This window comes from Numenius arquata, chromosome W (assembly GCF_964106895.1).
Source record: "Numenius arquata chromosome W, bNumArq3.hap1.1, whole genome shotgun sequence".
In the NCBI taxonomy this organism is placed as follows: domain Eukaryota; kingdom Metazoa; phylum Chordata; class Aves; order Charadriiformes; family Scolopacidae; genus Numenius; species Numenius arquata.
In genome coordinates, this window is record NC_133615.1 from 12,003,345 (window position 1) to 12,025,889 (window position 22,545).

Sequence of the window (22,545 nt, forward strand, 5' to 3'; positions counted from 1 at the left end):
ACAAAATATGGTATTGGTAAGAGAAAGCAGGTCTCAGGTGTGTGAAAAACTGCAAGGAGCGCACACTCAGAACTCTGACGCTGCGTTCTGCTTTAGGTCCACGTGATTTCCTGGGACCTCAGCATTTGACAGGAGTGCATCCTTAAAAGGGGAAAATGCCATAACTGTAGACTGTTAAAAAGGAGACAACAACTGGTGCATGGCAGTGATTTTTAACCTGCACTCTGAACTGCTTCTAAAGGGCTGCAAAAGATAGCAGAGAAAAACACATGTATTTATATTGTACAGCAATGTACACATAAGACTTCTAAGAGGATACACTTCCAACGGAAAATGTTTAGGGGGTCCACCAACTAGATTAAAAAAATTCAAAGTCACTCTTGGATAAATTCCTTTTTTTTTTTTTAATGACCCATAGTGTTAAAGAGTATTCTTGCTAAATAATGCAAACAAGATCCCAAAGAATAAGTTAGGTTTACTAAAACCATAAAGTGAAATCACAAAGTTTAAATTTGCTCAGTTATCTAGGAAATGAAAAGAGAATTGCACCGAGAAAGCCAAGTAAATCCCAAGGCATGCCTTTATAGTTATCACTTGATTTCTGAAGGGCTGTGGTAGTGGGAGTTTTCAGTATGCAAATAACAGAAAAAGTTAGAAAAAGCAAAATTATTCTCACTTTGAGTTTCAGCAAGAGTTAAGTGCACCTCCACTCCTGGATTTTCAACTCCAAAGCTAACAGTACATTTGGTACAGAAGGAACATGCCATAATTAAACAGCATTAAATCGTTAGTGTGGCCAATGGCTAGTTGATGAAGAAATAAAGGCAACATTTATTTTCCTTTTTTAAAAATTTTAAATATAATTATTTGAAAATAGCATACCAATGGAACAGTTTGAGACACAGGATTTCATAATGACAACAACATTCAGCAGATGATGTGCTAAGTCACCATCACTTTTTAAACAGCTGTAGCACTTTATCAATAGTCACTCTCCAGCTATGCTAATAACTAACCAGGATAGAATTGCCTGATGGTAAACATCCAAAAAGGTTATGTTTTTTCTACTGCTAGTTGTGTTGCAAGGATTATAAATAGTTATCTCCCATAATCTTGAAATAGCCTTTGATTTCTAAACAAATTTTTAAATTCCTTAGAGATTGACATACCTCTCTTTTCTCCAAATTTTAAATGCTTGGAAATAAGTTTAATGGGGCCTTTTATTCAGACTTAAGTTCATCCATATGCCAGTAGCAGAAAAGAACCACCACAGAAGAATAGTGCTGTATGGTGGTGTTGTAATCAAGAATCTCTTTGTGCTACTGATGCAGCCTTAATTTTGAAAACTAATCTCTTGCCAGTTTCTGGTTTGTTCTGAAATCATTAACTTCATCTGCTGAAGTCTAATATCTGTACTTTCAGGCACTGTAGCTTAGTATAATGCAAGTTTATGGGATCCATATGAGTAGCAGAAGTATAAATTATATTTGTATATTTATTGTTTATAGTCTATAAATTCAATTAAGTTAGAGTGTTTACATATTGAAACCAAGTCAGTCACACAGGGTAATCAATGAGATTTCAATGTGTTCAGCAGTCAAATCTAATTGTCCTTCACTTGGAGCTATTCAGTCTGAAGTGATAAACATGCTAAATTTTTACAAGGCCAGAAGTAATTAGAAAATAAGTACAGGGTGTGTCCAAGAGAAATTGTGCTGCTTTGTTACTTCAAAGCTTTTTAAAGCATTTTGGTAAGCTGCAAACAGTCCCTTCAAAATTACTAAATAAAACAGAGCTTTTTATAGGAGTAGTCCTGTCACTATTCAGCAAAAGTATTCAAACAATAAGAGGCTAAGATGTTGCCTAAAAAAATGTTTCCTTACTATAAACTTTAAATTCCTTTGAAAAGTCAGTGATACTAAATTCACATGTGCATGTTTTACCACGTTGGACATCAGACAGTTTAGTCACATTCATACTAAGTCTCCTAGAATGCATAACCTGAGGCTTAGCAGCTATTGCTATACAAAAAGTGTTGAAGAAATACTTTTTTAAATGTAGGTTAATTACAGGTTAATTTTCCCAGTCTGTGCAAGGCAAACTCTCCTCTTCATCCTCTGATTCAGGTGAGGCTTCCTTAATTCGTTGCAATGCTTCATGGATGCTCCTTGTCAGAGGGTCAGTATCAGGCAGAATTGTAAAGGATTCTCTCAAAACATCTTTCTGCACTTTCTTCAGTTTCACCCCTTTTCTGATCTGTGCCAAGATGTTATTGCTATCATCTTCATCGGGAAAAGGAGGAAGACTTCTCTGCTCAACTTTTCTTAAGTGAAAGCTGCCACGCTTCAAGGAAGCCAGCACTTCATCCATTGGGGAACTCACTGTAGAAAAATCAAAAGACCTTCAGTATTATTACTAAATTTATTCAGTTGTCTTTTGTATTTCCTACAGACAAAAAGTAGCCACACGCAATTAATGTGATAGTCCCATACATAAGTATAAAGGAGACTGTAGTATTTTCAATTTTATCATTCTGTAGGTCTATTATTATTTTTAGCCTCCAAATTTATCTTCCCTATTACCAAGTCAAAACTGGATTATACAGACAATTATAATTTCTGAAACCAAGTAACCTCATATCAGGCAGGTAGCAGAACTTTTTGAACAAGATGGCTTTCCTGTTTGCACTCAAGAAAGTCAAAACAGATGCAATGAATCTAACATAATGAAAGTGTATATTACATTATATTTCTTGACTTTGAAACTCAGGTAATGAGTATGCATTTTAAGTATTGGACTGTGCAGTTACAGAAATGCAAGCGCAGAGGAGAGCCCACATTCTCAGCACTTGGATTTTCTGGCTGATTTTACCTACTGTATGACTATTACTACATGCCAGTGAGGGAAGCAGCAGTACAGTCAACTGCAGCAGCATGCATTTTCCTGCTCCTCTGGATTCATGTATGTATCAGTGATATACTTTAGAAGGTAGAATCTCCCACTAAGCAAGAGCAAAGTGCTGTAAAACGGTTACAAGGCCTTGTGAAACAGGACACTGTATAAGCAACACACGCCTTGCTAATGAATATACCCTTGAAGAAGAACAGAAGGCTAACAAGGGAACATACCCCCACAGGAGGCGCCGAAAACTGGCTGAGAACCAGACAACTGCTAAAAGCAACAATGATCTGCAGTAACTGGGGGAAAGGTAAAGGTGGCAGTGGGAGATCATGACCACCAACTCAATTAGAGACTGAACAGAACTACCCCCCCACACACTGTACTGGAGCATGCGCACATCAATTAAAGGACATTGTAGCTTTAAATGAAAGCAAGAGACTGTACTAACCAATAGAAATTGTTAAGAAAAGGTATTAACCAATAATCATAATTAAGGGTGTGTATTTCTGTGTTTTGAACTGTATAAATATTCCAAGGAGTTTTTAGGTCGGTGTGCTAGCTTTGTGGATTACCACCTAGCACCCATCTCTGCAGAAATGATTTAAATAAACACCCCTGCTCTGTGTGTACATTGACGTCTTGCCCACTGGGTAAATGACTCTGCTTTGGGACAACATCAGCATGCCTATATAAATTCCCTTCCTTTATAATTAATGAAAACAAAGAAGTAAGAGTTAAAACTATCACAAATCCTTCCTTTATCACCAATTCTCTGCAGAAATAAAAATCAGGCTTTGGCTCTTTGAAGAGCTACAAGAAGGTAAGATCTCTATATCAGAGAACACAATATAATAAAGCACAACAGTCCAAAATAGCTCCCACTCACTAGCACATACAACAATGCAGCACATATCAATCAATAGATGAATATCCATCTCTAGGGTTTTTTGGTATATTTTGTATATTTTTAAAACCTGTTTGGACTTTGTCCATCAAACTAATGGCCCAGACAGTTGGAATAGACACGAGGAAACAAGAGAAATAAAAGAATAGGACTGCACATTTGAAGGAGGAAGGAAGGATTGTAAAATACTCATCTGTCAGAGACACAAATTTCTGAAGCCACTTAGAGACCTGGAACATCTCAGGGAACACAGAATAGCAGGTAGAGTGCTGCTGCAGATATTAATGATATTCTTAAGAGGGAGGATATAATTTGATTTTATATTTGTCATTTTATGATGTATAATCAAATTGCACACACAATACATGTTTTATATAAAATTGAAAAATAAAATGGGTATCAGAAAAATAAACAATAGGACTACTGAAAAATAAAAATGGAGCACAGCAGCATCAAAATTGATAACAAACTTAAGACACTGAGGCGCGGAAACAGACTCTACAACTCCCGAAGAGTTATAAAGCAGGTATGTTTATTGCGGTGCCAGGTACAAGGGGGATCGCTCCTCCAAACTCGCACACTGGCTCATAAAACAAGCATCTATTTATGATAAAAAGCATACATATGCATTAATGTGGGCTGGGTTATTATAATTAATTCTAAGAAAAGGCGTTACTATTCTAATTATTTCTAGGAACTCATTATCATAAGTCTCCTCCCCTTGCCGCATGCGTACTGTCACCTGGTGGTCATGGGCCGGGGTCTTCTGGAGGAAGGCTCGCAGTCTTCTTCACCATGTACTTTTACCTTTGGCTTAGAATGCTGGGCTGGCTGGACCCCAAACCGCAAAACTGGTCCCGACCAGATGGACACTTTACCCAGACAATTGGGTTCCTCCTTAGCGTGCAGGCTGTTCCTACTATCTTATACACAAGGCCAGCTCCTTATCTTGGAATGCTGGGCTCCTGGGCTCCGAGCTCTGTTCTTTGCCAGGCTGTACTAAATCTACACTAACGACCTTTAACCATTCATTCTCCAAATCAAGTCCCCCCTTTTCTTTCACCTTTGCAAATTCTTTTGCTGTATCATGCCATTTCCTTTGAGGATTTTGGCAAAGTATTGGCCACTTTCAACGTTCTCTCTGAGCTTATGCTTTTTCCACTCTTCATATGGACTCCCAGTTTGTTTGCACATCCACATAAAGCATTGTAACATACAACACACTAATAATCCTAATACAATAAACATAATTACTGCGACGAAGAGCTGCTTAAGCCATATAAAATTAGGTAACCATGATGTAAGCTTTTCCCAGAGCTTAGTAAAACCTAGAGAAGCACCATCTTGGGCCACTTGGTGTAAGACCTTTGCATGTTCCCAAATTTTCTGGATATCGGTTTCTATCTTACCTGACTCATCGACATAAGTACAGCAGCTTGTATTGATCAGAGTACAGACTCCCCCTACATCAGCTGTTATTATATCTAGGGCCATTCTGGTTTGTATGACCATGCCCTTCAGGGATTCTAGTTCCTTGCCTAAACGGGAAAGGGCATCAGCAGTTGAGTTTGCTATTATTTCTATTTCTGCCGAAATATTTACTATGGCCCGTTCTAGTTGGTACACACCTAGTGAAGGAAGCAGAGCTCTGACAAAACTGTAAAATCTGGTGTTATATCTAAGTAAAGGGTTGGAGATTGTTCGTTTATTGAATTTTCTCCAAACACCCTGTACAATACCTCTCATACCATCTCTATGGAACATTTGTAATGGAGGAGCTAGATAACCCATAGTACAGTCTCCTGTCCAATGTCGTGGCAGCTGCTTTCTAGCCTTTAAATCTCCGCAGAGCCACCAATACCCCTCCGGTAGGTTACAGGTAGCATTTATAGCCAGGGAAGTATCGGCAGCGCTTCTGCCGTACAAGTATTGTGCCCACTTCTGTTCTCCTTCTCCTGGAGAAGCTTTTGTAGAGTTTATTGGCTTGTCAACACTAGTTATGTTCCCTTTGACCAAAGCTATTGTGGGCCAGTTGCCTAGGTCCGTACGGCTAAATTGCTCTAATGATGCTCCCAAAGCGTTGTAACTTATGTACGGCACAGAGCGGTTTACTAATGCTAAAGTATAGGTTACTTGCTCTAATGTAGAGCTTTCCATCTGACAGGAGTATGAGGTTTTAAGCATTTCATACGGATTTATGTCTGTCCAGTTGCTTACAGGGACTCCAAAAAGTGGAGAATTAAAGTCATCAGCTTGCCCACATATCCAACAGTCACTAACATTGGTATATTTTACAACACTCTTTACAAGCGATACGTAAGCATTTGCGTTAATGGATGCACCTGCTAAGCCACAGCACAGTAAGGCTACAAGAGTCCAAATTACTGTCTTCGGAGACGGAGTTTTAAAGGTCCGGTAGGCATCGATTCCTATCGTGGTTTAGGTTTAGGGGCTTTCTTCACTCTGGTATGATGTATCCATGAGGCTTGTTCTTTAATCTTGACTGCCGTGTGAGAAGTCAGCAGCACCTGGAATGGACCTTCCTATTTCGGCTTTAAAGGTGAATCTGAAAGAGATCTAACACACACATAATCTCCTGGTTCGATATTGTGCACAGGCCCATTGAGACCTCGGGCTCTAGTTCCTAAGACCAGCTTCTCTATTTCCCAAAGCTGTTTTTGCAGGCTTATTATATAATCAGTTAATACTTTGTTCCCCATTTCAGTTGATGTTCCCGCCTGCACAATATAGGGTCTCCCATACAGTATTTCAAAAGGACTTAGCCCTTCCTTCGTTCTGGGCTTAGTTCTAACTCTCAGGAGTGCCAGAGGTAATGATTGAGGCCAAGGCAGACTGGCCTCTTGGCCTAGTTTTACAATTTGCAGCTTAATTAGGTGGTTCATCTTTTCCACTTGGCCACTTGATTGTGGATGATATGGGGTATGTAGCTGCCAGTCTATTCCTAAAAGCTTACTAACTTGTTGAACAACCTTTGCAATGAAGTGTGAACCCCGATCTGATGAGATTATCGCGGGAACCCCAAATCTTGGTATTATTTCTTGCAACAGTACCTTGGTTACTTCCCTAGCTTTATTAGTTTGGCAAGGGAATGCTTCTGGCCACCCTGAAAAGGTATCCGTCAAGACCAACAGGTATCGAAACCCCCCTTTTCTTGGGAGTTCTGAAAAAACAATTTGCCACTGTTGCCCTGGATAATTTCCTTTCCCTGTTTGTCCAGGCTGGGCTTTAGGGCCTGTTTTGGGATTATTCTGCAAACATACCTCACACTGCTGTGTTACTTGCCTAATAGTGGTATACAGGTTTCGGGCAAATATTAGCTGGTTCAAGTATTTATACAGAGCCTCTGTTCCCCAGTGGGATTTTCTGTGTTCTGCCATGACTACGGCCCACAACAATGCAAATAGTATTATCATTTTTCCCTGTGGAGTTTTAGCCCATTTACCTTTTTCGATTTTCCCACCTAAGTCTCCAATTAGTTTCTGATCTTCTTTAGAATACCTGGGTTTACAATCAATTTGTATTTTACCGTCTGGGACCGGAGACTGCACCTCCAAATCACCTTTCTCCGCCACTCTTCTGGCCTCATGGTCCGCCATGGCGTTGCCCAATTCCAGAGCAGTGCTCCCTTTCTGATGAGCTTTACAACGCATAATAGCCACCTTCTTGGGTAACTGCACTGCTTCCAGAAGCTTAAGAATTTCTTCGGCATGTTTTATATGTTTCCTTTGGGTAGAGGGGAGTCCTCTTTCCCTCCATACAGCTCCATGAGCATGGACTACCCCGAAAGCGTATTTGGAGTCCGTCCAAATGTTGATTTTCTTGTCTTTGGCTAGTTCCAATGCCCGAATTAGGGCTATTATTTCCGCTTTCTGTGCTGAGGTGTTTGGGGCAAGGCCTTTGGATTCTATTACCTGGTCTGCAGTGGTTACCGCGTATCCCGCCTTGCGGACGCCTTGTCGAACAAAGCTGCTTCCATCAGTATACCAGGAATCTTCAGCGTCTTTCAGCGGCTCCTCTTTTAGGTTGGGTCGGCTGGAATAGACTGCTTCGATGTTTCCAGATAGTCATGCGATACCAGTTCTCCCGTAGTCCTGCTAAGAAAAGATGCTGGATTGACGATGTTAGTAACTACTATTTCCACATCATCCTGTTCCATTAAGACAGCTTGGTATTTAAGCAACCTTTGTGGTGAGAGCCAGTGTCCTCCCTTTACCTCTAATACCGCTGATACAGTATGAGACACTATTACTGTAATCTTTTGGCCCAGTGTAAACTTACGTGCTTCTTGAATATTTAGCACCACTGCTGCTACCGCCCTCAAGCAGCTAGGCCTCATCAAGCTTACCTCATCAAGCTGTTTAGAGAAGTATGCCACTGCCCTTCGGTACGGTCCCAGGTTTTGGGCTAGGACTCCTAGAGCTATTCCCTGCTTCTCGTGAGAGAACAGCCAGAAGGGTTTAGTAGTGTCTGGTAACCCCAAAGCAGGGGCGTCCATTAACTTTTTCTTTAGCTGACTGAATGCTCTTTCTGCTGCCCCATTCCAGGTGAGGTCTTTTGGGTTAGATTTTAGCAGTTCATAGAATGGTTTTACCATGAGTCCGTAGTTATATATCCATAGGCGACACCATCCCGTCATTCCTAGGAACGTGCGGAGCTCTTTAGCTGTCTGCGGTCGAGGGGTCTGACAGATAGCCTCCTTCCTCGCTGTCCCTAGGGTCCGTTGGCCTGCAGTTATCTCATATCCGAGGTAAATCACTTGCTGTTGAGCTACTTGGGCTTTCTGTGGAGAGACTCGATGACCATTAAGTCTGAGGAAATTTAGCAGACTAATTGTCCATACTATACACAGTTCTTTTGTCTCGGTGGCTATCAATAGATCATCTACATACTGTAATATTACTCCAGCTCCATGTGGCCTCTCCCATTGTTCCAGGTCTTTGGCTAATTGATTTCCGAAAAGAGTGGGGCTATTCTTAAACCCCTGTGGTAACACAGTCCGTGTTAGTTGTGTCTTCCTCCCAGAATCTGGGTTTTCCCACTCAAATGCAAACAGCAGCTGGCTTTCTGGGCTCAAAGGTAGGCAAAAGAAGGCATCTCTCAGGTCCAATACGGTAAACCAAGCCAATTCAGGTATTAATTTAGTTAATAATGTGTATGGGTTTGCCACGACAGGGTGCAGATCCTCAACAATTTTATTAATAGCTCTGAGGTCCTGTACTATTGGATAACTGCCATCAGGCTTCTTGACCGGTAGAATAGGAGTGTTGTATTCCGAGTCACACTCCTTTAACAGCCCTTACTCAATGAACCGGTCGATTACTGGTCAGATTCCTTCCCTATCCTCCATTCTAAGGGGATATTGTCTAATCCTTACAGGCCACGCTCCCTGTCTGAGTTTGACTATTATTGGAGAGGCATTTTCCCGGCACCTCCGAGGCCCATACTCCCGGATACACTTGGTTCAGAACTTCCTCAGGTATTCCTGAGCCAACAGGAGTATTTATGAGGGCCAAACTCAAAATTTCAATTAGCTGGTTATTTCCGACTCAAAGTTCCACTTTCCCTTTTTTAAATTTTATCTCCGCCTTTAGCTGTTCTAATAAGTCTCACCCTAGCAAAGGTCTCGGCAAATTGGGCATAAATAAAAATTTGTGTATCCCCAATTGTTTCCCTAATTTAAATTTAAGAGGTTTTAGAAAATACGCCTTTTCACTCTGGCCAGTAGCTCCCCTTACCGTTACAAAGTCATCATCTACAGGTATCAAAGCTTGATTTAAGACTGAAAACGTTGCCCCGGTATCAACTAGAAATTCCATGCTCCATTGTTTTTTCCTAACTTTAATGTAACCAGTGGATCCGCTAGGGTAGATTCCCCAGGTCCCCATCAGTCTCACTTTGCCTGGGCCTGTATCCTTCCCTTCCCTCTCCGTCTCTCTGGACACTCATTTTTCCAATGTCCCTTCTGTCCACACCACGCACATTGGTCCCTTTTCAGAGGCCTCTTAGGTCCCATACCTCCAAATCCTTTACTCTCTTGTAGCGCCGCTACTAACTCCCACTTATCTTTCCTTTCGTCTTAACACTCTCCACGCTTCTCTGCTTTCTGCCAGCCTCAACTCACTCCAGATATCACTTGCTGCAACATCTCTTCAACTTTCCTTTTCTTTCTTTCTTATTACACCATTGGGTCTTGTGGAGCCACTAGTCCACAGTCCTGCTGATATTGGGGGTGGTTTCAAAGGGTGAAAAACATGTCCGCATACGAGACTTTGTCCCATTTCCTCTCTCTCCTTAGGAACAACATTAGTTGTAATAAAGTGTTGTAACTTAAGATTCCATTAAAGGGCCACTTCTCCCCCTCATCCAACTTATACAGGGGCCACCACCGATTACAATATTTTATTAGGGTTTTCTTATCCACGCTCCCACCTGGTGGTCCTCCTATGTCCTTCCAATGAGCCAAAATACAGCCTAAAGGGCTCTTCTTCAATACTCCATCACTCTGTTTCCTATGATGTCTGCCTATCTTTCAACCAAGAAATACGACCTGATTATATCGACAATAACAAAACCTAACCCAGGGTAAACCTGGTAAAGGGTGTGCTTATCCCGCAACGGATACACCTAAACTCTAAACAATCACTAAGATTCCTCCAAAAGAAATAATATACTTGCAACAACTTAAACACTTAATGCGAACAAACAGACAATAATGCTTACAGAGCGGACAGACCGTGCTCCGTCCGAAGGGCTTTTTATAACTCCCCTTTCTACGCTCCCCCCCTACAATATTTAGACAACTCCATGGATACACCCTTGCTGCACAAATTCTACTGATTCTTAATACTCCCTAAATTCCCACAGATTACCCGTTTTAGTCCGCCTGAACACTCAATTTTATCCCAGGCAGACCAGTTCCCCTGGCACCGAGTGCACCAAAAATCACCTCCAAATCGTACCCAAACTTCCTGTTCACAACCGAAGCACTTGAAAACAAAGATTGGATTGCACGAAAAATCCCTAGGTCCGTATATAGGACACCAAAAGCTAACATACGGTTCAAGTAACACTGTTCTGTAGTCCGTCATACACTTCGTTCGTCTCTGGCCGCCCTCCTCGCGGAGAATACGGAACCGCAGATCAGAACTCCACACTCGCTTTGCAGCTGCGCTGCGTCTCACGTCACACAGTGCAGACACTCACTCACACAGAGGGGCCCGTTACATTCCTCATTCATACCACAGAATGTTTAGATTAGAACACTAATCAACCGTAAGACGTAAATCGTAAACCATTAACCGTTTGCCACAGGTCCACACCGAACAGCATAAATTAGATCATAACACACGGTACCGGATTTTTACAACAGATACGACAGATGACAATGATTATGGCAATGCCGCATGCAACTGCTGTCACCAAGACTAGGAGACCCAGGTTACCATTCCACAGGGTGCAGCACTTACCCTGCTACTACTTTATGGGGACTCAAACCCCACCATCCCAGGGGGGGGAGCACCAATGCTCTTTACCTCGCGTAGGACGTCTCCTCATGACTTACAGGTATCCCCTTACCCCATTATAACATACCTGGTCTGCCAGTGATGGTCCTTGTCTGTCCCCGTGGTGATCTGCGTGAGTGGGGGAGTCCTCCCAAGAAATCTCGGGGGCGCCCAGAGGAGTCCCGTCCTCAGCAGGTCCCGCAGACGGACAGAGGGGGTCCCATCTGGGGTGCCAAATTGACGCGCGGAAACAAACCCTACAACTCGAATAGAGTTATAAAGCAGGCATGTTTATTGTGGCGCCGGGTGCAAGGGGGATCGCTCCTCCAAACTTGCACACTGGCTCATAAAACAAGCATCTATTTATGATAAAAAGCATACATATTCATTAATGTGGGCTGGGTTATTATAATTAATTCTAAGAAAAGGCATTACTATTCTAATTATTTCTAGGAACTCATTATCATAAGTCTCCTCCCCTTGCCGCATGCGTACTGTCACCTGGTGGTCGTGGGCCAGGGTCTTCTGGAGGAAGGCTCATAGTCTTCTTCACCATGTACTTTTACCTTTGGCTTAGAATGCTGGGCTGGCTGGACCCCAAACCGCGAAACTGGTCCCGACCAGATGGACACTTTACCCAGACAATTGGGTTCCTCCTTAGCATGCAGGCTGTTCCTACTATCTTATACACAAGGCCAGCTCCTTATCTTGGAATGCTGGGCTCCTGGGCTCCGAGCTCTGTTCTTTGCCAAGCTGTACTAAATCTACACTAACGACCTTTAACCATTCATTCTCCGAATCAACACTGTACCTGTGACTTGCAAGACTTGTAAGAGCTTAAAAATCCTATAACTATTCAGTTGCTTCAAAGTTTTTCAGTCATTTAGGGACAATTCTAGAAGAAACACTCCTTGCTTCTGCCTGATAGATGAAAACAGTTCTAATTTTGATTTTATCTGGATGAGGGAAAATGCCAACTGAGGGATGTTTTCTGTAGTTCTAACCGACAGAGCCAGATAGAACTTTTATTAAAAGGTTATTACATCCATATTACAGTAGTGTGAACCAAGGCCCACCTGAGATACTTTTTCTCAGTGACTATTTTACAAACAGTTCAGCTGAGCACTTTTGAAAATCCCATCTCTGATTTTCAAATGAAAGCTTTGCTCTAATATAGCATGTTTCATCGATAACATCAAGATTCTTTTGTTCAAACGTGGTTCCCATTCTCCCCATTTTATATATGGGATAAAAGATAAAGTTAAAAACAAGTAGCACAGAATCACAGTGAAGTTGTAACATCTCCCAGCTCAGCCCTGTGCTCTATTCACTTGCCTCAGTTTCCAAAGACGTTTTTGATCTTTTAACTATTTATTAACATGCTTTGATGAATAATTATAGATTTAATTCTCAATTGTAGTTAAATGTATGTATTCTTACTCGGCTCTCAAGGGGACTTGTGGATTTTTGTATGAAAATTTGAAGAAACCTTGAAGAAAGCAGTCTCAAGGTTCCTATGTCCCAAGACAAGTATTCATTTTACTAGGTCATAAATTACATAAAATTCTGTTATTAAAAAAAAACATTGCACCCTCGGGTTAAGCATATAATATTTGCAGTGCTAGCTGTAAACAAGATAGGAAAAAAAGAATCTTTTAGGCAACGTTTAGCTCCATTTTCCAGCTAGTCTAATGTGGTATATCATAGGATAAGTTTCACAAGTGTTTTCTGTCTAACAGAACAAGTATACCACACGCTGTCATACAGGTCCTAACATTTGCTTGAGTTGCCAACATTTGTCAACTGAAAAGGATTTAACAACTTTCCCATTAATAATTATAAATAATAATAAATAAATCACAGCATACACTTCTCTATGTAGCAATTCAAGAGAGGAATTGATGTGCATTACAATTAAAAACACAGAAATGAAAACATTACCTCTCCTCCTGTGTAAACCCTCTAGATCACTGGTCTTCTTAAGCTGCTTCTTGGCATTGACTAGCTGACTGCTGTCAAACAGATGTGCTGTTGGGACACTAGAAGGGTGCTGGACTCCCTTCTCCTCACTCTGATGTTTAACAAAGATGTTGCTTTTCTCTAAGGATTTGGTGCCATCTTCCTTGGAGGGCAAAATTGGAAGTGGAGGTGGAGGTGGTGGAGGCAAAGGGGGTGGAAGTGGTACTACAGTAACAGCCTCTGGCTGAAGCTTGTTACTGGTGAGTGGAGAAGTACTAACATGAGGCAGTTCAGAGGTAACACCATTGGGAGGTAACAAGATATCTTGAAGTCGTTTTAAGCTTGTGGATTCCTGCACTTGCAAAGGCTGAACTGCATTTTCCAATTCTGACTCCTCACTTTTCTCTTGGATTTGTATGGTTGCTGGCAAAGATTGAGGCTGATATACACAGGACACTGAGCTGGCTGCACATTTTCTTCTTCCATGAGCCAGTCGTAGTCTGGTTGATTTAAGTATTACTTGTCCAGGGTACTGCTAAAGTGAAGAAGTTATTTACAATTAGATAAGTAATTGCAACACACTATTTTAGATACTAAGTACTCATCATTAGGGTTTGCCTTTCTGACAAGTAGAATTCGTCTACTATTTTCATTCATTTTTCTCTGGGCATAAAAACAAAGCAAATATATCCTCATCTTTATGCAAAAATGATCTGTTTCTTAATTTTTATTTTTGGTTAAGCCATAATTTACATGTGATTGGCCTAATCAGGGATACACATGGGTTAAAGTCAGAATTTCACTAAGAACCAGATTGTACATTTGAAACTGTTTTTTCTGAAAACTAAAATTCAAAATTCCCTCTTGCTTCCCTTTTCTAAAACTGGTCAGTGGTGCTCTCTGCAGCAAAGTCCTCTCTGACCTAATATGCTGGTCTTAGATGTGAATCATACTGCTTAAAAAGGTATCATCTCTTGAAAATAACAAACATTTTGAGAATTTCCAAAGTGTTTTTAATTTAGTTCTTAAATTTGCTGCTTCAATATCTGTCTCTTCAAATTAGCTTCATCCATAGCCATTTTTATGCAAAAGTAAAAGCTGCTTCTGAAATGCAGGTCTAAAACATTTTAGACAAAATTAGGGGCTTGGACTAGATGATCTCCAGAGGTCCCTTCCTACCCCATACCATTCTGTGATTCTGTGAAATGTGGCAGGCCTAAAGCAATAGAGATCATAATCAATATAAATGTGCTCATACATAAAGTCAGTTCATTAATAGGTGCTGGTTAAAATAAGTAAATTTGCTTTAATTTACAGAAGCTATGCAATTCAAAAGCCTTGCAAACAATAAGGATATGAAGAGGGTACTGTTAAGCAAGACAGCTTTCCAGTAAGGAAACTTCTCATATCTGTATTTTTTAATGTATTCAGCAAAACAAACCAAACAAAAAAAAGTCTTCACCAATTAATACAGTCTCTGTTTTCTTGCACTTTCATCCCTCTCCTTATTCTCTCCCCTTCATTCCATCTTCTATCCATTTTCTGATACTTACAATGTAATAGGACGGAGCAGGTATTGGCAGGTGTTATTGCAATCAGTGGTAGTGGGGGTATGTCAGATGATAATGGTCTTTGTGGGAAATACCATTTAGATTATACTTGTTTTCGGAAAGTTTGCTATGTGTCTTGTCACAATGTGTAGATGTAACAGTGAACAGAAGCTTATTACGACACTGGGAACGCAATAGCCAGAGAAATTCGCTACTACCAATGCCATATTTTGACGTAAATTTTCCAAAGAACAGTTAACTATACAATGACAGAGAATAGCTAATAGCATAGTATAGTCCTGGAATGAGTGAAGATTTCTTTTGCAAAAGAAATTAGTGGAAAAGAGCAACTCTTCTTCTGTTACCTGTTTAAATGTGCGAAGTCTGTCCAGTGTTTTCTGTCGTTCCTGACTAACCCAGGAGTTCTTTCTTTCCTCTTCATCTTGTAGTTGATCTCGCTTCTAAGAAAATATATGGAAAACATGAAAATATTACATCCAGTACTATAGTTAGCATCATAAAAAAACCCAACTGAATTAAAATAACTATTCTACTAATTGTTAGGAATTACCTAACAATCTACTTCTCAAATAAATGCATTTTTGACCTTCAAAACTTTGCCTTTGTCTTCAAAAAAATATTATGCATTTCATGTTTTATAACCTTGAAGAAATGCAAAGCTCAGTAAAGAAAGATTTCAATCTGGAACTGGAACACTTGAAGACTGGAAGTTTTTACCTTGAAAGATGATAAATAACTAGAGATGTAACAGAATATTATACTGAAAAAAAATCCCATAAATTTTAAATTGTATAAGTTAGCCAGACAGCAAACCACTATCCATTTTCTCTCATTCCAAAAACAAAATGACAGTTCAAATTGCAAGGTTGCACATTTAAAACAAGTCATATTAAAATTTTTACAGTGCAAGAAATCGCAAAACTCAGTGCCACAAAGTTTTGAAGCCAATATTGAGCAAATTAAGCAAACATTTTCATTATAATTTACACTAGTAAACTAAAGTTTTCTATTTAACTTCAATAAAAAGTATTAAAGTTTGGTATTTAATTAACTTATTTAATCCAGCTTGATTTTCTGCAATCTTTAAATAAAGGTTTGAAGCTCTTCCCTGCAGCTGAGACAGTCATATTTTTTCTTGTTTGGGGATCTTGCCTCAGTGAAAACACACATTTGGATCCATCCCCTTTAAATAGTCATCCATTTTCACAAAACTTCAGCAAAGTTACTACATCTTTGAAACAAAATACTACACTTCAGTCAAATTTACTGAAAGTGGACTCTAGTTATCAGATGGCAAACATCACTGTATGTATAACTTCAGAAGTTATCAGGAAAAGAGATAGAATAGGTAACTATAAAGAAAACCTCCTGAGCAGAAACAGCAGCTTTAATTCTTAAAAGACTCACAGCATTAAGTATTACTTTTAAAAGATGATGATCATAATTATAAAAAATTATGTCCTTTATAAAGGGCCAACTCCTGTGATTTCAAGCAAGATAAGTATAGATGCATTAGGGAGAGGAAGAGACGGACATGTCTGAAAAATGGTAAAGACAGGAAACAGGACAAGAGGACTAGAAGCATGCGGTGAAAAGAAAATAACTGAGCAATGGGGCAAAGAAGTTAAAACAGAAGCATAAAGAAAAGATTATAGCAAGAAGAAAGGATAGTTCTCCTACCACCACACCTGCATGTTTCATATACAATCAGGTCAAACTTTTCCTGAAGCAGCGTCAAACTCAAGGTTTTTTTTGTTTGGTTTGGGGTTGGTTATTGGGGGTGGGTGGGTGGAGTGGTTTTGGGGTTGTTGGGGTTTTTTTTGTTTTTAAATAAGAATAGTGAAATTGCAATTCTTATTTGGTTTCAGGTTTGGACACATTTGAGGTTATCTTTTCAAAATTCTTCATGAAAACCAGTGGCTGAAAATCTATTTTACAATAATAACAGAAATTTTCAGTCAAATTATTAACAGATAAAAGACAAAAAAATGGGCATAATGTTCTTTATAAAGTTTTTTTTTTCGTTTGCCATTGTTCTTGTGGGGGACTTTAACCTCCCCGATATCTGCTGGGAATACAACACGGCAGACAGGGAACAATCCAGGAGGTTCCTGGAATGTGTGGAGGATAACTTCCTCATGCAGCTGATAAGTGAGCCGACCAGGGAAAGTGCCCTCCTAGACCTGCTCCTTGTGAACAGGGAAGAACTTGTGGGGGAAGTAAAGGTTGGAGGGCGTCTAGGGCACAGTGATCATGAGATGATTGAGTTCTCTATCCTTGGAGAAACAAGGAGAAGGGTTACCAAAACTGCCACCTTAGACTTCCGGAGGGCAAACTTTGACCTATTCAGAAGACTGCTAGACAAAATCCCTTGGGAGGATGCCCTTAAGGATACGGGAGTGCAGGAAGGATGGACATACTTCAAGAAAGAAGTCTTAAAGGCACAGGAGCAGGCTGTCCCCATATGCTGAAAAACAAGTAGGCGGGGTAGAAGGCCAGCCTGGCTAAATAGGGATCTCTTGCTGGATCTCAAAAACAAAAGGAGAGTCTACAACCTTTGGAAGAGGGGGCAGGCCTCTCACAAAAACTATAAAGAGGTAGTGAAGCTATGCAGGGAGAAAATTAGGAGAGCCAAAGCGCAGCTAAAGCTCAACCTAGCTACAGCTGTTAAGGATAATAAAAAATGTTTCTATAAATTCATTAACAACAAAAGGAGGATTAGGGAAAATCTCCCTCCTTTATCGGATGCAGAGGGAAACATAATCACCAAGGATGAGGAAAAGGCTGAGGTGCTCAATGCCTACTTTGCGTCAGTCTTTAGCAGTGGAACTAGCTGTTCCCTGGACACCCAGCCTCATGAGCTAGGAGACAGGGAGGGGAAGCAGAATGAGGGCATCACGATTAAAGAGGAAGAGATCAGTGACCTGCTATGCCACTTGGATGCACACAAGTCTATGGGACCGGATGGGCTACACCCAAGAGTGCTGAAAGAGTTGGCAGACGTGCTCGCCAAACCGCTTTCCATCATTTACAGGAAGTCATGGCTAACTGGGGAGGTCCCAATGGACTGGAGGGTGGCAAATGTAACACCCATCTACAAGAAAGGCAAAAAGGAGGATCCAGGAAACTATAGACCTATCAGCCTGACCTCGATACCAGGGAAGGTCATGGAGCAGGTCATCTTGAGTGCCATCAAAACCCACATAATGGGCAACCAGGGGATCAGGCCTAGTCAGCATGGGTTTATAGAAGGCAGGTCCTGCCAGATGAACCTGATCTCCTTCTATGACAAGATAACCAGATTATTGGATGAGGGAAAGGCTGTTGATATTGTATACCTGGACTTTCGAAAAGCATTCGATACTGTCCCCCATACAATTCTTGTGGAAAAACTGGCTTCACATGGCCTGGATGAGCATACGATCTGCTGGATCAAGGACTGGCTGACTGGAAGGTCCCAAAGAGTGGTGCTCAATGGATTTAAATCCAGCTGGCGGCCGGTCACAAGTGGTGTGCCTCAGGGCTCAGTGTTAGGACCATTTCTGTTTAATGTCTTTATTGATGATCTCGACAAGGACATAGGGTGTATCATCAGCAAGTTCGCAGATGACACCAAGTTAAGCAGGAGTGTTGATTCCCAGGAGGATAGGGAAGCTCTACAGAGAGACCTAGATAGATTGGATCATTGGGCCAACATCAATGGTATGAGTTTCAACAAGGGCAAGTGCCAGGTTCTGCGCTTGGGCCACAATAACCCCAAGCAGCGCTACAGGCTTGGGGAAGTGTGGCTGGAAAGCTGCCTGGAAGAAAGAGACCTGGGGGTCCTAATTGACAAGCGGCTGAATATGAGCCGGCAGTGTGCCCAGGTGGCCAAGAAAGCCAATGGCATCCTGGCTTGTATGAGAAACAGCGTGACCAGCTGAAGTAGGGAGGTGATTGTGCCCCTGTACTCAGCACTGGTGAGGCCACACCTCGAGTATTGTGTCCAGTTTTGGGCACCTCAATCCAAGAGAGATATCGAGGTGCTGGAGCGAGTGCAGAGGAGGGCAACGAAGCTGGTGGAGGGCCTGGAGAATAAATCTTATGAAGAGCAATTGAGGGAGCTGGGACTGTTTAGTATGAGGAAGAGGAGGCTGAGGGGAGACCTCATCACTCTCTACAACTACTTGAAAGGACACTGTAGAGAGGTTGGTGCTGGTCTCTTCGCACAGGTAATTAATGACAGAACGAGAGGGAATGGCTTCAAGCTCCAACAGGGTAGGTTTAGACTGAACATTAGGAAAGAATTTTTCACAGAAAGAGTGGTCAGGCATTGGAATAGGCTGCCCAGGGAGGTGGTTGAGTCACCATCCCTGGATGTGTTTAAGAGACGTTTAGATGTGGTGTTGGGGGATATGATATAGGGGAGAACTTTGTAGTGTAGGGTAGATAGTTGGACTCGATGATCCCAAGGGTCTCTTCCAACCTGGATGATTCTATGATTCTAAGTGCAAGCAGGCAACTCCATGAAGTAAATAATGAAAAAGCCCTGTAGTGTTTCAGAGATGAAAAAGTCCTTCAGCTTTGTCATCTTATTTTTAAGGGAGTCATAAATGGACTGCAATCCACATAGCAAATTCCTTTGCCTTATTGTAAGAACTGAAAAAAATATATCTATTTTTCTAACTTACTGAAAGAGTACGGCAATACATGTGGTCTTTCACAAGTAGCCTTTTCATAAAATAAATTATGCAGCTGACTTCCTGGACAAATGTATCAACGTTAAAAATGTATAAGGATGAAATAGAATCACTTTTGCTAATCTAATTGAAGCCTGAAATAAAAAGACTTGGATTTCAATGCATCTTTGTCAGTGACCTTTATTAATTATTGATACTATATCAGCTCCCAAGACCTAGCCCAGTATTTGAATATTCTTTAAGATAAAGTCTAACTATCACTAGATAAAGTCTAACACAACAGTCAGCTTAGCTAGTCTATTCTCTGTGATGAGAATGCAGAGAATCGTGGAGCATACAGCTGGAACTACAAACTTTATACAATACAATTCAAGTGATTTCTTTTGTAGAGAAAAGAAAAATAATGAACAAGCTTATTAAGATTCAAGAATAAATGTGTATGGTTTCTTAACTCATTCCAGCATATCTGACGCTACTCAGAGATGTCTGGAATCATCTATATGCACATGATAACAAACTGCATACAGCTTAACCCTAGCAGTAATCACTTAGACTGTGAACCTAGTATTAATGAACTGTTTTATTTGCTTGGGTTTAATGTCATCCTAACACAGCTATATACTCTCCCTCACCAGCATAATATGATACAGAAATCCATGGTCCAAAGGTCAAGGATACACACCATCTTTTTAAAACAGCTAGCACTCTGAATGCTCTACTAATTAATGTATAATGAGGAATGCAAGCTATTAACTAAAGGCTAAACTCAACAGGAGAAACATCAAACTTACTAGCTGAACAGTATGGTGCATTTTGTATTCCTCCTCACTCTGGTGATGTTGCTGGATCTTTTCATTATGCTTTGCAATACAGATCTCCTGTAGAGACATAAAATGTTATCTATAAAATATAAATTTCAAATATAATTTTACAGTGTATAATATCACATTTTGCAAACAGCACCAAGAATTAGAAAAATAAAAATTACAAAGCCCATCTCATCTCAGACAAGCTAATTTAACCAAGCTAATTTAACTTACAATAACACCATAAAATGGAAACAAAACCAAGACAAACAAACCCAAACCTATTACTTTTAACTGTCAAAAGAATATATAGAAGTAACAGCTGGTTAAAAAGATTATTCTACAATACCAGTACAAAAGTGGCAAGACATACCTATTTCTCAAATACTTCATAAAACCATTGTGCAACTCCATAATTTTTATATATGGATAATATATAGTTTAGGCAACTAGGCAGCTTCCCATTTACAAGTCAGTTCATCTTTTGCATGTATAATTTGCAAGCACAAATATTAATAAGGTTGTTATAATTTTATGCATACACAAGCAGGTTCACTTATTATACCAAGTTCACATCTGTAATGTCTGGTTTAAAAACCAAGCATTTATAAAATTGCCTGTGAATAAGAACAGGTTAAAAAGAAAATAGGACATGTTACAATAGATGACAGGAAGAAGCATGACACTCAAAGTTAAAGCAGATTATATAAAAAGAACTGAATTAAGTATCAGTTGCAAAGAAAAGGCATGTGCAGGAATTTATAGTAGCAAAAAGACAGACAAGCTCACAGGACAATACTGAGGGCCAGGAAATCACAGTACAGGCAATTAAATTAGGCCTGGTACAAGCACCAGACAGAACTAGAACAAGGTCAGATGTGCAGTTAGAAACAGGACTCATGGCTGTGTAAGAGAGGGCAGTGTTAGGACACAGTTTGGAGCATGACTGCAGCTAGAACACCTGTCGTGGTTTCGGCCGAGTTTACCAAAACCGGATTGACAGATGGCCCTTCCCCCCCCCCCTTCCCCCCCCCTAAAAGAGGAGAGAGGAGGAGAAAGAGATAAAGTAGATTCAGAAGTTTAGAATGAACTAAACTACTTTAATGAAGAATTAATATTAAAATAAAAATAAAGAAGAAAATAATGAAATAGATACAATATATACAAAACCATATCAAGCTCCCAGGATGACAGTCACATCACCGGCAGGCACTAGGGAAGTCCCAGACTGGACTCAGCGACGAATGGGAACTGGATTCCAGCTCTGGAGTCAGGAACACACGGATCGGGATCAAAGGCAGATGAACAGACAGAGTCCTCTCTGGACGTCGGCCATCGCAGGAAGGGGGCTGACCCTTTGATCCCTCAGCCTTTATACTGAGCATGGGGCAGATGGGATGGAATACCCCAGTTGGTCAGGTTTGGGTCACCTGTCCTGTCCACTCCTCCCCACCGATGTGACCCCTCTACGTTTTTTCCGTTTCCGACCCTCTAAGGGGGCAAATAACGAAATTGGCTGACCTTGGTTGTTATAGCAATAAGTATAAGCAAGGGCCTCCCTGCACACCATTCCTTGGCATGGAGCACAAACATTGGGCTTATCATTCTGAGAACGAGCAGTTTTCTCCACAATATGCCGTTAATTTCAGAGAGTTAGAGGAGGCCTAGCTAGGATGTAAAGTTACAGAACAGAAAATTGGTTCGGTTTTACTTCAAACCGGGACAAACACCAAAATGATGGGCTTTCCAGGCATCAGTCAGCTTGACTTACTGGGTGGAGCCAGACAGGAGCTTTGGTGGAACAAGCAACTTGAAGCCATTTCCTCTTGTCCTACCACTTGCTACTTGGGAGAAGAGACCGACCCCCACCTCACTATAACCTCCTTTCAGGTAGTTTTAGAGCCCGATAAGGTCTCCTCTGAGCCTTCTTTTCTACAGACTAAACACCACCAGTTCCCTCAGCCACTCCTCATAGGACTTGTGCTCTAGACTCTTCACCAGCTTCAGGCACCTCAATGTCTTTCTTGTAGTGAGGGGCCAAAAACTGAATGCAGTATTTGAGGTGCAGCCTCACCAGTGCGGATTTTTTCTAAGAGAGTCTTATGGGGTTGGAAATCAAAACAGATAGCTCACATCATGTCGTTCTTAAGTAAAATGTTATATCATGCATTTAGAGAGATTTGTTTAAAGTTAATTGATGCA

General features: G+C 40.8%; 1 protein-coding gene across 1 annotated transcript in view; it reads right to left on the bottom strand.

Moving 5' to 3' along the window:
• Nucleotides 1-412: 412 nt before the first annotated feature.
• The window catches only part of LOC141476793 (junction-mediating and -regulatory protein-like), a 221,418-nt gene continuing 199,285 nt past the window's right edge, over nt 413-22,545 (bottom strand). Inside the window, exons 7-10 of the mRNA XM_074165595.1 lie at nt 20,329-20,415; nt 15,203-15,298; nt 13,270-13,822; nt 413-2,381 (exon numbers count right to left, since the gene is read on the bottom strand). Coding sequence (XP_074021696.1) covers nt 2,074-2,381; nt 13,270-13,822; nt 15,203-15,298; nt 20,329-20,415 — 1,044 coding nt within the window. The 3' untranslated portion in view covers nt 413-2,073. The remainder of the gene's footprint in view (nt 2,382-13,269; nt 13,823-15,202; nt 15,299-20,328; nt 20,416-22,545) is intronic.